The sequence below is a fragment of the Scylla paramamosain genome, chromosome 25 (assembly GCF_035594125.1).
Source record: "Scylla paramamosain isolate STU-SP2022 chromosome 25, ASM3559412v1, whole genome shotgun sequence".
NCBI lineage: Eukaryota > Metazoa > Arthropoda > Malacostraca > Decapoda > Portunidae > Scylla > Scylla paramamosain.
In genome coordinates, this window is record NC_087175.1 from 3,887,850 (window position 1) to 3,902,500 (window position 14,651).

The 14,651-nt window shown below is 43.1% G+C and overlaps 2 protein-coding genes across 3 annotated transcripts in view; both read left to right on the plus strand.

Moving 5' to 3' along the window:
* The first annotated feature begins 1,195 nt into the window (after positions 1 to 1,195).
* LOC135113105 (alkylglycerol monooxygenase-like) lies at positions 1,196 to 8,127 on the plus strand. The gene is made up of 9 exons (XM_064028144.1): positions 1,196 to 1,420; positions 2,073 to 2,203; positions 2,371 to 2,522; positions 3,096 to 3,195; positions 3,498 to 3,691; positions 3,913 to 4,064; positions 5,370 to 5,504; positions 5,854 to 5,967; positions 7,007 to 8,127. Exons 1-9 carry the CDS (start codon positions 1,307 to 1,309, stop codon positions 7,280 to 7,282), a joined length of 1,368 nt encoding a protein of 455 aa, XP_063884214.1. The 5' UTR covers positions 1,196 to 1,306; the 3' UTR covers positions 7,283 to 8,127.
* Positions 8,128 to 9,359: 1,232 nt separating this feature from the next.
* LOC135113106 (uncharacterized) overlaps positions 9,360 to 14,651 on the plus strand; it is a 10,057-nt gene continuing 4,765 nt past the window's right edge. Inside the window, exons 1-3 of one of the 2 annotated variants that reach the window (XM_064028145.1) lie at positions 9,360 to 9,419; positions 11,344 to 12,691; positions 13,257 to 13,467. In XM_064028145.1, the coding sequence (XP_063884215.1) occupies positions 11,720 to 12,691; positions 13,257 to 13,467 (1,183 nt within the window). In that variant the 5' untranslated portion in view covers positions 9,360 to 9,419; positions 11,344 to 11,719. Of the gene's footprint in view, positions 9,463 to 11,343; positions 12,692 to 13,256; positions 13,468 to 14,651 lie in introns of both variants that reach the window. The other variant, XM_064028146.1, reaches the window with a different exon arrangement.

Genomic DNA, 14,651 nt, shown 5'->3' on the forward strand with positions numbered 1-14,651 from the left:
GATAACGGTAATAGGAAGGATCTGAAGACTGGCGCCTTCAACTGCCGCATTCTTATATAAATTTTATTACCCTTGGCCATTGCCCTTCTAGATAAAAAAAAAAAAAAATAGTAGCACGATAACAGTGATGGGTAAGAAGTGAAAGGCCGCCACTCTGACCAAAGCATGTCACGTGTAGAAATCAGACTCAACCTTCAGGCCACAGATCCAGTGCCTGACCGCTCAGCCTCCACTCAACAAAGCATTCCAGTGGCTCCAAATGAACTAACAAGTGCCCTGTCATTACCAGTCAACACATTAAAGAGTTAAGCTAGAAACATTAACTGCATAAGCTAACAAAGAATAAAGCTGTTTGTGTGTTAAACATTGAGATATCTAAGCGGCCAGCAATCATCCAACACTAAACACTCACTTCCACCGTTAAGTGTCTCCTCATTCTCAAATACTCTGATTTGCTGCAGGAGCATTGTCAGCATATCAGAGGAGCGGAGGAGACACAGAGCAGTGGAGGAGGAAGACTGGACTTGTGACCTTAACTAATGAACTCGACAGTATCAGTATGACTTCTAATAGAGCACTGGAGCTTCCACTCACGCCGCTTTCCTCGCTGCCTATCGTCACTCTCAAGTGGAATAATGTAAGAATAACCTTTGGCCTCTGGGACGTCCTCCTTGTGACGTGTGTGACTCGACTCTTTTGTTTTAGTTTATTCATGAGTGACCAACCAGTGTCCCTCCTACATAAAAAAATAAATAAATAAAATAAAAAAAAGCGTCATTGTGCGCGGCAAACGTCTTACACGATAGCAATGTTTCTGTATGATTTATTTGTAGTCCTGCTCATGAAGTGTAAGGCAGCACAGCACGTCTTGGCCACAAAGCTTCGACGTGGCAGACTAGCACTCTAATTGCTTTCCCAACCCGATATATGTCCATACGCATGTGTATGGTGTATGTATGTATGTGTATACGAATGCTTCGGTGTACAAATTTTATTTATGTGATGTTGACTCTCTCTCTCTCTCTCTCTCTCTCTCTCTCTCTCTCTCTCTCTCTCTCTCTCTCTCTCTCTCTCTCTCATCATAGTCGTCTACACTGTAATACACGCGATACAGACGGACAGCAGCTCCGTCTGTCGGTGATAAGGCGCGTCCCTCACGTCACGAGCATCGTATAAGACCAGAGGGGACGCGCCACAGAGATTCACTTGCTCTCGTTACACTCTGTCCTCGTCTTCCATTCTGAGAAGTTGAGTTTGTGAGTCTTGCTTGCTATATCACTCTGCTCACTCGCTCACTCGCTCAGCAATGGCCGCAGCAGGAAATACCACCTTGTTCGGTCTGCGTGCGATGATGTATGGTCTCACGCCTCAAGAGATCTACGTGCACAGTATCAAGGATGTGCCGGACGTGCTGTTGTGGGTGAGTATGTCCTGTCCTTACTATACTTTGCCTTGGCACACCCTTCCCTACCTCGCCTCACCTCACGCTACCTCACTGAGCCATACTGAACCTTACCTCACCTTATCTAACCTAACATAACGTTACCTCACTGAGCCCTATGGAACTTAACCTTTCTTAATTTAGTTTTTCCCTACCTTACCTCAATTAACATTATCTTACCGAACCTTACTGAGCTTAGCCTAACCTTATTAACCTTACTGATTTTACCTTACCTAACCTCACCTCATGTTACCTCGTCGTGCCTTACTGAACCTGACATACTCGTAACCTTACCTAATCAAGGTTTACGTTACCTTACCCAACTTAACTTTGCTTTATCTACACTAAGCTAACCTTACTTTACCTCTGCCTTACCATGTCTAACCTAACGTAGCCTTACCTAACTTAATGCTAATTCTTCTTTCTTCTTTCTTCTTCTTCTTCTTCTTCTTCTTATTATTATTATTATTATTATTATTATTATTATTATTATTATTATTATTATTATTATTATTGTTCTTATTCTTTCTTCTTTTACTTTCTTCTTCTTTCTTCTCCTTCTCTCACACGAATCTTACGAGAGGGTTGAGCCCCTGGAAGGTGTTTCTACCATACGTCTCCTCCGTGACAGACGCGGCCTTACTTCCTGCTGTTTATATTCCTCGACCTGGTGGTGATGGCAGTGCTGGGCGACAAGAATTTTCGCCTCAATGTTGTTCTCGTTAACTTCACTCTGGGATACACTACTGAGGCGGCCACGAAGTGAGTGAGAGAGAGAGAGAGAGAGAGAGAGAGAGAGAGAGAGAGAGAGAGAGAGAGAGAGAGAGAGAGAGAGAGAGAGAGAGAACAAATACACACTTATATCAAACAAATAAACACACACACACACATTCACACTCACGCACACCCCAAAACTCCCTTGCTCCTAGGTTCGTGGCCCGCGGCATGGAGCTGACGGCCTACATTTGGATCTACTACAACCACCGCCTTCTCAGCCTGCCCTTCGACTCCCTCACCACCTACGTGCTGTGCGTGATTGGCGTGGATCTGTGCACGTACTGGTGGCACAGGATGGTGCATGGTGAGTGTGTGTGTGTGTGTGTGTGTGTATGTGTGTGAGAGAGAAAAAGAGAGAGAGAGAGAGAGAGAGAGAGAGAGAGAGAGAGAGAGAGAGAGAGAGAGAGAGAGAGAGAGAGAGAGAGAGAGAGAGAGAGACGTCTCCACCATTCTTTATTGTTATAGTAATCAGGCATCACCAAGTGTGACAGCAGCTGCTCCGCCTTTCCGCAGACTACTGTGACGTACAACAAGTGTGTGTGAGTGTGTGTGTGTATGTGTGAAATAACATTTTTTGCCAGTGAAGTAAGTGTTAATTCAGAGAGAGAATTCATTTCTTTCGTATCATTTTTAACTACATTAAAAATTTTTCTGTCTAACTTCTGTTACTGCTTGGTATTCAGTAAATATTCTTCATTTTCTAATTACTGTATTACTCCTTCCTAACAACTCTAAATGCTTTCTGATTACTTTCTTTTTCTCCAGTTACTTCCTTGCTACTTTCTTTCTCTCAGACTATTTCTTAACCACTTCACCTTAGTCTAACCACTACCCTAACCACTTCCCTTCCTCCCAACAACCTTTCCCTCACCCGCAGAGATCTCGTTCATGTGGGCAGCCCATTACTTGCACCACAGCTGTGAGGATCTCAACACGGCAGTTGCTGCTCGGATATCGATCTCCATGCTGCCCTTCAAGTAACTAATTGACATTAGAAGTACTAGTAGTAGCAGTAGCAGCAGCAGTAGTATTAGTAGTAGTAGTAATAGTAGTAGTAGTAGTAGTAGTAGTAGTAGTAGTTGTTGTAGTAGTCAGTAAAAGTTGTTGTTATAGGTAGGTAGGTAATAGTATTAGTAGTACTAGCAATAATAGCAGTTGTATACACGTGTCAATCTCTGCTATAACCCATACTACCGACTTATGTCCACCTGTCATCCCTGTCCGTAAGTCTGCGTAACATTCTCTTAAAATTCCCTGTTGTTCTTTCTTCAATCCTCAGATGGGTGTACTACCTTCCCCTCGCCTTCCTGGGTGTGCCTCCTCCTCTCTTCATCATTCACGGCCAGCTGAATTTAATGTTCACAGTCTGGACTCACAGCAACTTGTGGCCCAAGATGCACAAGATCATCCCTGTCCTTGGGCACTTCATCGAGTTCGTCTTCGTAACCCCGAGTCACCATCGCGTCCACCACGGTACTCGCCTCACCTGCTTTGCAAACTTTGTTTCCAGATATGTTTCCTGGTGTGGACAGGCCCTCAGGAGGCAGTGTCCTGGTCCTGATGGAACAAGAGAACCGGACGAAAAAATTGTTAAAATGTTAATTTTTATACCTTATTCATACATATTTCTATACACATTACAAATTCTTACACCCTCACATCACACCACTCCCTCTCGCCTCGCCTTCCTGCAGGAGCTAACAAGTACTGTATCGACAAGAACTACGGGGCGTTCCTGATCGTCTGGGACCGCTTGTTTGGAACGTTCGCCGAGGAGAGGGAGGATGAGGAACTCGTGTTTGGAGTTATTGACCAAAAGGACAACAACCACTTCATTGGTCTTGAGGTAACCATTACTGTTGCCACTCTTGCTACGTCTTCCATCACCACTACTGGTGCTGGTGCTGCCCAGGGTAGTCCTGTCTCCTGTTGTAATTAGCGGTAGTAGTATTTCATGCTCAAGGAAGGTTGTGAAATGTGTCAATTCCGTGTTATATTGCATGTGCTCTTTTTGTCTCCTTTATTTCTTGACCGATTGCGTTCATTTAAAAACCATTTCACTCGCGAAGGATACAAGATGAATGGCTGAAAACATATTTTGTTCTTCATATAACAGTAAAAAAAAAGAAAAAAGAATCCATTATTTGATGATTTCTTCTACTTAGAAGTATTTTTCAAAAATTAATATCAACTTCAAACAAAAAATGTTGATAGTAGTCTTTCATTTACCATAGATTCATAATCCTCCAGTATAAGAAAAAACATAAAGAAGGAAATATCTTTTAAGTAGCAAAACGCTTAATTTTGAGAAATCATGCAACAAAGCTGAAATTGCCGTTGTGCTCTACCTGTTGCTGCTTGGGACATGAAATTCACCTGAAATATACCTCAGGATATGGGAAAATGTTTGAGAACGTTTCCGTCATGCACTAGCATTGGGTTTGTACACAGTCCCTTATCAGTACCAGGCCTCGGTCTGATGGTCCCTTCGTGACGCCCCGGTGTATGAAACGGCTTGAGTTGTGTTCTATTTCATCACAGCTCAAAGTAAAACGACTGCTTCTTTGTGCAAATATGTGAAATGTAATGTGTAAGGCATTTCGTGTGTGTGTGTGTGTGTGTGTGTGTGTGCATATACATAGATAATAAATTGAAGAATACATGCATCAGGATAAACATCAGGAAAATAATTGTTAGCGCTAGAATTTTCCCATTTCTCTCATGGTCATGTGAGGAACGTAAACCTTTCTTGAGAGACTCGAAAAAAATAAATTGAGTTGTTGAGCGTTGGTCAGGTTATTGTGTAATACCACTCAGCCTCGGGGAAGTAATGGACGGAAAGCTACGATAGGGGGCCACTTCAAAAGGCAAAACACCTAACTAGAAACATTCAACTTCCTTCTTATATATTCCAAAATAAAGAACAAGAATGATGGAAATTTATAAGCTAAAAAAAAAAATATTTTTTTTAGATGGACCAGTTACTACTACTACTACTACTACTACTACTACTACTACTACTACTAATAATAATAATAATAATAATAATAATACTGTAATTAATACTGTGAATCGCGTGGTAGTCTTTGTATATGTTATAGTTGTTATGCTCTTTTCAAGTACCCTCATTCTCTTTCTCTCTTGCACTCAGGTCGATCCCTGGCGGGTGCTGTGGGAGCGCTTCGCCGCCGCCAAGACCCCCGGGGACAAGCTGAGGACTCTGATATACGGCCCAGGGTGGTCCCCAGGTCAGCCCCGCCTTGGACACCCCGATGATATCCCTGACGTGAGTCCTCTCGAGTTTCCCTTGAAATGTGTCCGTTTTCTTTCTTGAGATGGTAGAAGGGAGAGAGAGAGAGAGAGAGAGAGAGAGAGAGAGAGAGAGAGAGAGAGAGAGAGAGAGAGAGAGAGAGAGAGAGAGAGAGAGATTAAGTGTAATTATCTTAGTTTCTTCTTTTATATAACTAAGTTTTTTCTTCAACGAATTTTTTTTTTTTAATATTTTCCATTGTTTTGTAAGTTACTGGTTAGTTTTTTCATTGAATTTGAGAGAGAGGAGAGAGAGAGAGAGAGAGAGAGAGAGAGAGAGAGAGAGAGAGAGAGAGAGTATTAATGGTGGCTCTCTTGTGTGTCAGGTGCGCGGCAGGAAGAAGCACCATTTCGAATCTCCCCCTTGGTTAAGCCTCTACGTGACCTTGCACTGTCTTCTCCTCTTTGTTGGCATCACTGAAATGAACATCAGAATATCGGTGAGTATTCCTCCTCCTCTTTCCTCCTCCTCCTCCTCCTCCTCCTCCTCCTCCTCCTCCTCTTCCTCCTCTTCCTCCTCCTCTTCTATTATTAATCTCGTCTTGTGAAGGGCTGTGGAAAGTCAAGGGTCCTGTCAGTTAGTGACCTCATCTGGGCTTGAGGTGGCAGGGGTCACAGCTACAGGGAGCAACTATGTACCGTGCAGCGCTCTATAATTAAGAAACGCACTCTTACAGTTGTTCTATGAAAGCTGGGGCCTGATTGACTGCTGCCTCCCTTGAAAGCGCCAGGCAAGGCTTCCCCATCCCATTCTTGTATGTCAACACATACACTACATTACATTATGCATGTACACACAGATAGCTTCAGTTAATGGTCATTACTTCTGCTTTCGATCTGACCTATGATGGGCTCTGTTTACAAAGGGCCCTGACGACTATCAGCATCACCAGTGGAGAAAGTACGAAGGGACAGTGTTACAGGCTTAGCGCACAGCGTCTCTTAAAAGAGAAAGTGCGCTAATTCAGTGGATCGAACAGAGCTGGGGCCTGATTGACTGCTGCCCCCCCGGAAAGCGCTAGGCTTGGCTGCTGCACAACTCAGACATCCACACTGTGCCTCCACCTACGCAATGCACACAACACATTACTGTGACCAAGCATCAGCACATTCCCTCCCAAACAAAGCAGACGTAGCCTACAACCTTTTTTTCTCTATCTGCCTTGATTCCTTGCCGCTTTTCAGTGCCACATAGTTGCGTTCTCTCTCTCTCTCTCTCTCTCTCTCTCTCTCTCTCTCTCTCTCTCTCTCTCTCTCTCTCTCTCTCTCTCTCTCTCTCTCTCTCTCTTTTCATAGCAGCCTCTGCTGGGGTGATGGGTAGGTGGGGAGGAGCCTTATACTTTGTTATTCTGTTTTGTTTTGTTTTTTTCACTAATAGTTAATGTACGGACAGCGCAGTAAGGACCATAGGGTCTGCTGCTGATGCCTTCTCCTCCTTTATTCTTCCCCTCTCTACCTTAACTCCTCCTCCTCCTGCAGACGGTCAGCATGGGCCTGGGACTCCTGCACTTTGCCTACGTGTTGCTTTCGGGCGGCTCCCTCGGCGGGTTGTTCACGGCTCACCGCGCCTCTCTGCAGCTTGAGCCAGTGCGCCTCCTTCTGTCGCTTCCCTTGTGTCATCTGCTGCATGTCTTCGCCTCGCGCCCCCTCGTCGCCTGCTTGACCGTCACCAACACCGTCAGCCTGCTCCTGTGGCCGCTCGTCAGGACACAGGCGCTCAAGCTGGCTGCCAGGAAGGAGGCAAAGGCAGAATAAGTGTCTGGGTTGTCAGAATGCGCGCGATAGGAACCAAGGAAGCTCAAGTCTATAATCTACCTTGATCTTGGGTGCATATGAAGGGTCTTTTCCTGTTCGGTTCTATGACGCATTTAACGACATTGAATTAGTAAATGGCAGTAGTGTTATGTGCTCGTATCTTGACTGGTCACCACCTCGTGAGGACCGCTAGGTCTGTTGTGGCCTTTGTATCTATGTAACTTTATGACTGTTTGTGAGAGAGAGAGAGAGAGAGAGAGAGAGAGAGAGAGAGAGAGAGAGAGAGAGAGAGAGAGAGAGAGAATTTCTGTATGTCTCTACGATATGTATGTACGACTTCTGGCTAGAACAAACGTGCGTGTGCCTGTATTTTCAAACACTCTCTCAACATGACTACTTTCAAAGGCTACAGAGATGATTAGGCGAGTTCTCATGAATGTTTACCTGACTGACGTTGTAGAATCTTCGTTAAACTATCATGGAATCGTCTTCAAAAACCCCCAACAGCTCCCGTCAGTACATTTTAAGAATACATGAGATGAGACGCCACAAAGCTTGGCAATGCCGTAAAATATGTAGCTGTGTAGACGTCGTCAATACCACTCCCTGTCTTCTTGTGGATCGTGAAATGGACGAGGTTGGAAGGCTGGAAATTCCCGACGTGGGGGAGTTTTACTTCTAACTGACTAGAGAAAGTTTGTATTTCTTATTCAAACCTATTATATTCTAATTTCTTTCCCGTTCCTTCTTATTGATTTCATGGGTTTGTTTTCGCGTTATTTTTTTTTTCGACTTCACCTAGTGTGTAAAAAATATATATAAATAAATAACAAGTTGTAGTTTAACCCCCATTTCATTTAACCTGGCGAGAAACGAGCTCTCCATTGGCTGAATTTGAAAGCCAACAAACTGTGATTGGCGGGAAGTGTCAGTCGTTCCGTTTTCTATGACACTTTTTTTTTTATAGAGAATAAAAACCCAACACTAAAAAGAGAGTAAATGAAAGTGGAGAAAAAAGAGAGGGAAAATCAGAAGAAGGCAGAGAAGGAAAAGGTATGGGAGGAATAAGAGGTGAAAAAAAAAGAGGGAAAAGAAAGAAGGCGAAGAAAATGCGAAGAGAGAGAATCGAAGAAAAAGAAGAAATCAGAGGGAAAGCAAAGAAGACGAGAGAAAAGAGAGATAGAAATGAAGGAGAAAGTGATTGTGGAAGAGAGACTGACGAAGGAAGAGGAAGATAATAAGGAACTAGAAAGGAAGAGGAAGTAGAAAAGAAGGAAGAGGAAGAAGAGAAAGAGGAGGAGGAGGAAGAGGAGGAAGCCGTACTCCTATAGACTCACCGTGACGAGGTTTGATAAGCTAATTACTGAATCAAACGCCTCACCTGTTTATATAAGGCTTACCTGCACCTGTTCTTATCTGTGGTGGTGGTGGTGGTGGTGGTGGCAGTGATGGTGGTGGTGAAGATTGGGTCCATTTCTATTTATTTATTTATTTATTTTATTTATTTTTTTTTTTACTTTTAATTGTTTTTTATCTTCTTCTGTTTAGTTTGTTACTTAACTGGGTAGTTGATTGTGTTTACTTATTAGGTTAAATTAATCAATTGTATCATTTTTTTTTTTTTATTTGGTTAGATAATTCGTTTGATCGTCATGTTAGGTTTGAGTAGTTAATGGTCCCTCGTTGACTAGTTAGCTTGTTAGTTAGATAAGTATTCATTTACTCATCTAGTTTATTTTTACGTGAGTTAATCAGTTAGTTACCTACTTGATTGCATTGTCAACCAGTTAATCAGCCAGTTAGTTCATCTGTCAGTGTGTGTGTGTGTGTGTGTGTGTGTGTGTGTGTGTGTCACTCTATTGTATTTCTCCTTTTCTTTCCGCGTGACCAAATGTGACCTGGAATTAGTGAAACAAATTGAATGACTACTAAAGCTTCTCTCTCTCTCTCTCTCTCTCTCTCTCTCTCTCTCTCTCTCGACTACGCAGCTTGTTCTCCATTATGATCCTCCTCCTCCTCCTCCTCCTCCTCCCTCAAACTGAAGCCTTATACAGAAACCTGGTTCAGTTTCTCTCAGAAGCTCGAATCGGGAGGTTGCGCGTCCGTTCTCTTTCTCTCTCTTCTTTGACGAACCCAAGTTAGTGTTGTGTGTGTTTGTGTGTGTTTTTTCTTCGTGTTTGGTTAGTTTACTTCTCCGTTTTTTTTTTCTCAAGTGAGTGTGTGTGTGAATGAGGAGATTGTTACCGTGTTTTTTTTTGTTTGTTTTTTTTCAATTGTATGTAGAAAATAAGTGATAATCTTTTTTTTGTGTGTGTGTGTTCTTAGTATTTTTGTTGTTTCTCCTTTAGTTTTCTTTTTTCTTGTGTGTGTATGTGTGTGTGTGTGTGTGTGTGTGTGTGTGTGTGTGTGTGTGTGTGTGTGTTTTCTTTCTATTTATCTTGCCGTCTTTTTTTTTTTCCTTGTTTTGTTTTGCTTTGCTTTGCTTTTTAATTGAACTAAATTTTTAAATATAGCTATAAATGTCTGATTGTCTATCTATCTATCTATCTATCGGTCTATCTGTCCATCTGTCACTTTGATATACTGATAAATTTTTGCTTGTTTTTTTTTATTTTTTTTTTATTTAGAGTTTTGTTCAATTTATTCATCTAATGATTTAGTAACCATTGATATTTAGCGTTTAAAAATTGGAATTGTACTTTTTCCTGCTTCTTATTACTCCTCCTCTTCTCTCTTCTTCTTTTTTTTCCTCCTTTTTCTTCTTCTTCTTTTTCTTCTTATGTTGTGATATTTTCTAAAACTGGTAGATATAGAAGAAGATTTAAAAATAAGAAGTGTGTGTGTGTGTGTGTGTGTGTGTGTGTGTGTGTGTGTGTGTGTGGTAGTAGTAGTAGTAGAAGTAGTAGCTTACACACTCGTACATACATCCAAAAACCAGGTCGCAACATGTACTTAAGTGTGTATGTATGTATGTATGTATGTATGTATGTATGTATGTGTGCACTAAATATTCATCCACTGTAAAGCTGCTCACACACACACACACACACACACACACACACACACACACACACACACACACACACACACACACACAAACAAACAAACAAGCAAGCAAACAAACAAGGGCAAGGAGGGCGGGGGAGGGGAGGGGGGGGTGTAGGGCGCTGTACTACATAACCATAGCGTGAATATCCTACGCACGTAAATAATAAGACGTAATAATTAAGTTACTGACGAAAGAAAATGGGAAGCTCCGTTTAGTACATACATACATACATACATACGTGACCCTTTGCTGCCTTATTTAGTGTGCTTAATTTGTATAGCTTCCCATAAACAGCAGCAGTAGGAGGAGGAGGAGGAGGAGGAGGAGGAGGATACATGAAAAGGAGAGAAGAGGAGGAATGAAAAAGAACCAAGGCAGAAATGGTAAAAAAGATGATAGAGAAGAAGGAGGAGGAGGAGGAGGAAGAGAAGACAAATAAAACGGAGAAGAGTGGGAATGAAAAAGAAACAAGGCAGAAAAAAAAGGTGATAGAGGAAGAGAAGAAGAAAGAGAGAGAGAAAACATATAAAAGAGAGAAGAGGAGAAAAAAAAGAAAGAGGACAAAAGGAGGAGGAGACAAAAGAGAGAAGAGAAAGAGTGGAAAAGAAGCAAGATAGAAAGAGTAAAAGAAAGTGATATTAGAGAGGGAGGAGACGAGAAAGAGGAGAAAAAGAGGAGGAGGAGAATAACGGATGATTGGAAGAAGATTAGGAGGGAGGAGGAAGGAGATTAAGAAGTCATGAAATAGAGAAGATAATAAAAGAATGGAAGAAGAGGAAAAGAAAGGGAGAAGAGGGAATGGATGAATGAAGGATGAGAGAGAGAGAGAGAGAGAGAGAGAGAGAGAGAGAGAGAGAGAGAGAGAGAGAGAGAGAGAGAGAGAGAGAGAGATGATATTATAAGACAAAAAAAATGAAAAAAAAATAGGAAGACAAAGGAAAAGAGAATTGGAAAAAATAGGAAAAAAATAATCTGAAAGAGTTTGGAATAATTTTCTTTTCTTTCGTTTCAGGAAAGGATAACAATGAGAAGTTGAGAGAGAAAAGAAGAAAGGAAGAAACGAAGAGAATAGACACTGAAAACAAAAAAAGAAGAAAATATATATAAAAATATATAAAAAAAAAAGACATCGAAAACACGAAAAGACGTAGAAAGCAAAAGAAAAACGAACAAGAACCCCCGAAAAAAGAACGAAGAAAGTGTTTGTAAAAGTAAAAAAAACGTAGAAAACAACAACAACAACAACAACAACAAAAGACCAATAAACCACCAATTCGGAACCACAACCACCAGCAACCCCAACCCTCACATCCACACCCAGAGCTACACACACACACACACACACACACACACACACACACACAGCGTCACCACCTCACAGCCTCACAATGGACCCTCACATGACGGCAGAGGACCGGAACATCATGGACTTAGGGACTCACCGCCGCCTCAAGCAAGAACTCACGCCGCCCGCCTGCCCGCAGCATTTCAGGAAGAAGAAACTGGTAAATTTCAAGGTCTCTCTCAGGCGCCGCTCGGTGAAGGACCAGGCGAGACGCGGCAGCACTGGGAGCATCACCACGCCACGCTCTGAGGGAAGAAAAAGCTCCGTAACATTCCTGCAGGACCAAGTGGACGCCTTAGGGGACATAAAGGACTCCACTGAGGATGCTATACCGCTCCAGACGCGTAATGACTCGAGGACCGCCACGCTGGAGAGACAAGACACCAGAACCACGAAGGAAAGGCGAGAGGCATTTAGAAGCACCGGGGAGCAGAGAATGGCCGCCCGCAGGAGTCTGGATCGCCGGAGTGGTTCAGTGGCCGCCAGCTTCAGTTTATCGCGTGACCAGGACCACAGATTCGAGGACCAGGGCAGCAGGGATATGGAGATGACCCGCAGACTGGACCAGGAGTTGTCTAGGGCCACGCAGCGCAACCTCTTCGTAGACAGTGCTAAGAGGAACTCACTGGCAGAACCTGAGCTCTCCCCAATCAGAACCACGCCCCCGAGAACCAGCCCCACGAGAACCACACCCACCAGAACCAGCCCTAATATGTTCATCCCGCTAAGCCAAACGTTCCCAACATCTTCGACTGTTCCGACTGCCGAAGACATCCAGAGGCTTAACAACATCGCAGCGCAGCGGAAGAGGGAGGACTTTTCGAGGTCTTCCAGCGTGTCTTCAACGGAGAACTGGAACAAGATCAAGACTGTGGCCACCCCGAGGAGCTCCCGCATCAACAGCCTGGTGGAGATGCTCATCACGCGGAGAAAGGCCTCGCTGGCGCCCTCTATCTGGACCCCGTCTGTCCCACGCTGCTGTCCAGGACCAAGACCCGCCAATTTCCAGGATCAGGTGAGGGGATGAAATTGTGGTTGTAGTTGCAGTAGTAGTAATCGTTGTTGTTGTTGTTGTTGTTGTTGTACGTATTAGTAAGTTGTAGTAGAAGGAGAAGGAGGAGAAAGAGTCGAGAAAAGGACGAAAAGGAAAACGAAGAACAATAGTAGTAATAGTAGTAGATGTTATCGTTGTTGTTGTTGTTGTTGTTGTTGTACCAATAGTAGTAGTAGTAGGTAGGAGGAGGAGGAGGAGGAGGAGGAGGAGGAGGAGGAAAAAAGAAGAGAAGGAGGAGAAGAAAGACACGGAGGAGGAAAAGTAGTAGTAGTAGCAGTAGTAGTAGTAGTAGTAGTAGCAACACTAACAATATCAGTAATACCACCACCACCACCACCAACACACACCCCTTTATCCCTCCCTCATAACCCCAAACAGGAGGAGCAAGAGAAGACCATCTACATCATCTGAAGAAAGAGACGAAAAAGGATGAAGAGGACGAAGACTAGTAGTAGCAGTAGCAGCAGTAGCAGTAACACCACCACCACCACCACTAACAGCCCTCCATCCCTCACAACCCCAACAGGAGGAGCAAGGCAAGGGCGTGTATGTGATCTCCTTCATCCTGCACACGGCGCCAGTCAAGCAGAGGCCCCACGTACGTTTCCGCCGCCTGCCGAGCCTGCAGCTGCCGGAGCGAGAGGTGCGGGGCAAGCAGTACCTGGCGTGGCTCGGCAAACTAGTTGAGAACCCGCTCCTTTCCTCCGGCGTGCTTCTCAAGGGCTTGGAGATTGGTGGTAAGAGAGAGAGAGAGAGAGAGAGAGAGAGAGAGGGGGGGGAGGGGGGAGGTAGTTTTAGCTATGTAATTGAGGTTTTCAATTTTTCTTTTTTTCTTTCTTATTTATAATGTTTTGTTTTGTCTTGCTTCTGTTTGTTTTGTTTGTTTTTGTTTTGTTATTTTTATGTTTTCTTTTTGTTGTTCTTGTTCTTGTTCTTGCTCTTCCTCTTCTTTTTTTCTTCTTCTTCTTCTTCTTCTTCTTCTTCTTTTCATTTATTTCTAACCTTGTGGGGTGCAAAAAGAAGACTTGACAATGAGAGAGAGAGAGAGAGAGAGAGAGAGAGAGAGAGAGAGAGAGAGAGAGAGAGAGAGAGAGAGATTTGTAGCCGCAAGGACGGGACTAACACCTTCACTGTCATTACAAGGCGTTACTCAGGTCTCTCTCTCTCTCTCTCTCTCTCTCTCTCTCTCTCTCTCTCTCTCTCTCTCTCTCTCTCTCTCTCTCTCTCTCCCCTCTCCTCCCTCTCCCTCCCTCTCTCTCTCTCCCTCTCTCCCCCTCTCCCTCTCTCTCTCTCGCTTCACTCTCACTTATCCTCTACAAACAGTTCATGTCCCCTTTTACACTCTTACTAATTCTCTCTCTCTCTCTCTCTCTCTCTCTCTCTCTCTCTCTCTCTCTCTCTCTCTCTCTCTGTCCTTTTCCTTCTTCTTTAATCATAATACATTGCTTTTCTCTCCTCTTTACTATCTCCTTCTGTTCTTCCATTTTCTTTGTCTCCCTCCTTTCTTCTTTATCTCTCCTATAATATTCACTTCGTTTTCTTTCATCTCTGTTTGTTTGTTTTTTTATTTCTTTCTTACTTCCTCTATTTTATGTGCTAGTTATCTCTTCCTTATTCTTCTTTTCTCCCGTTTTCTCTCGTTTCCTCTCTTTATTCTAACCTTTCTTATCGTCATTAGTTTCTCTAGCCTTTTCTCTTTTCAAACTTTATTATTTATTTTCTTCTGCTTCCCTCTTCTATTCTCTCATTAGCATTATTTTTATAGTTTCATCTCTTTCCTCTTATTCATCTTTTTTTTTTTCTTTCTTCCCATTCTTTCATGTTTACTCTATCTGCTTTCTTACTTCTTCTGTTATCTATTTCTCTCATTTTCTTATTCTTGCTCAATTTTCTCCCTTCTTCCCATCCTTCCAACATCGCT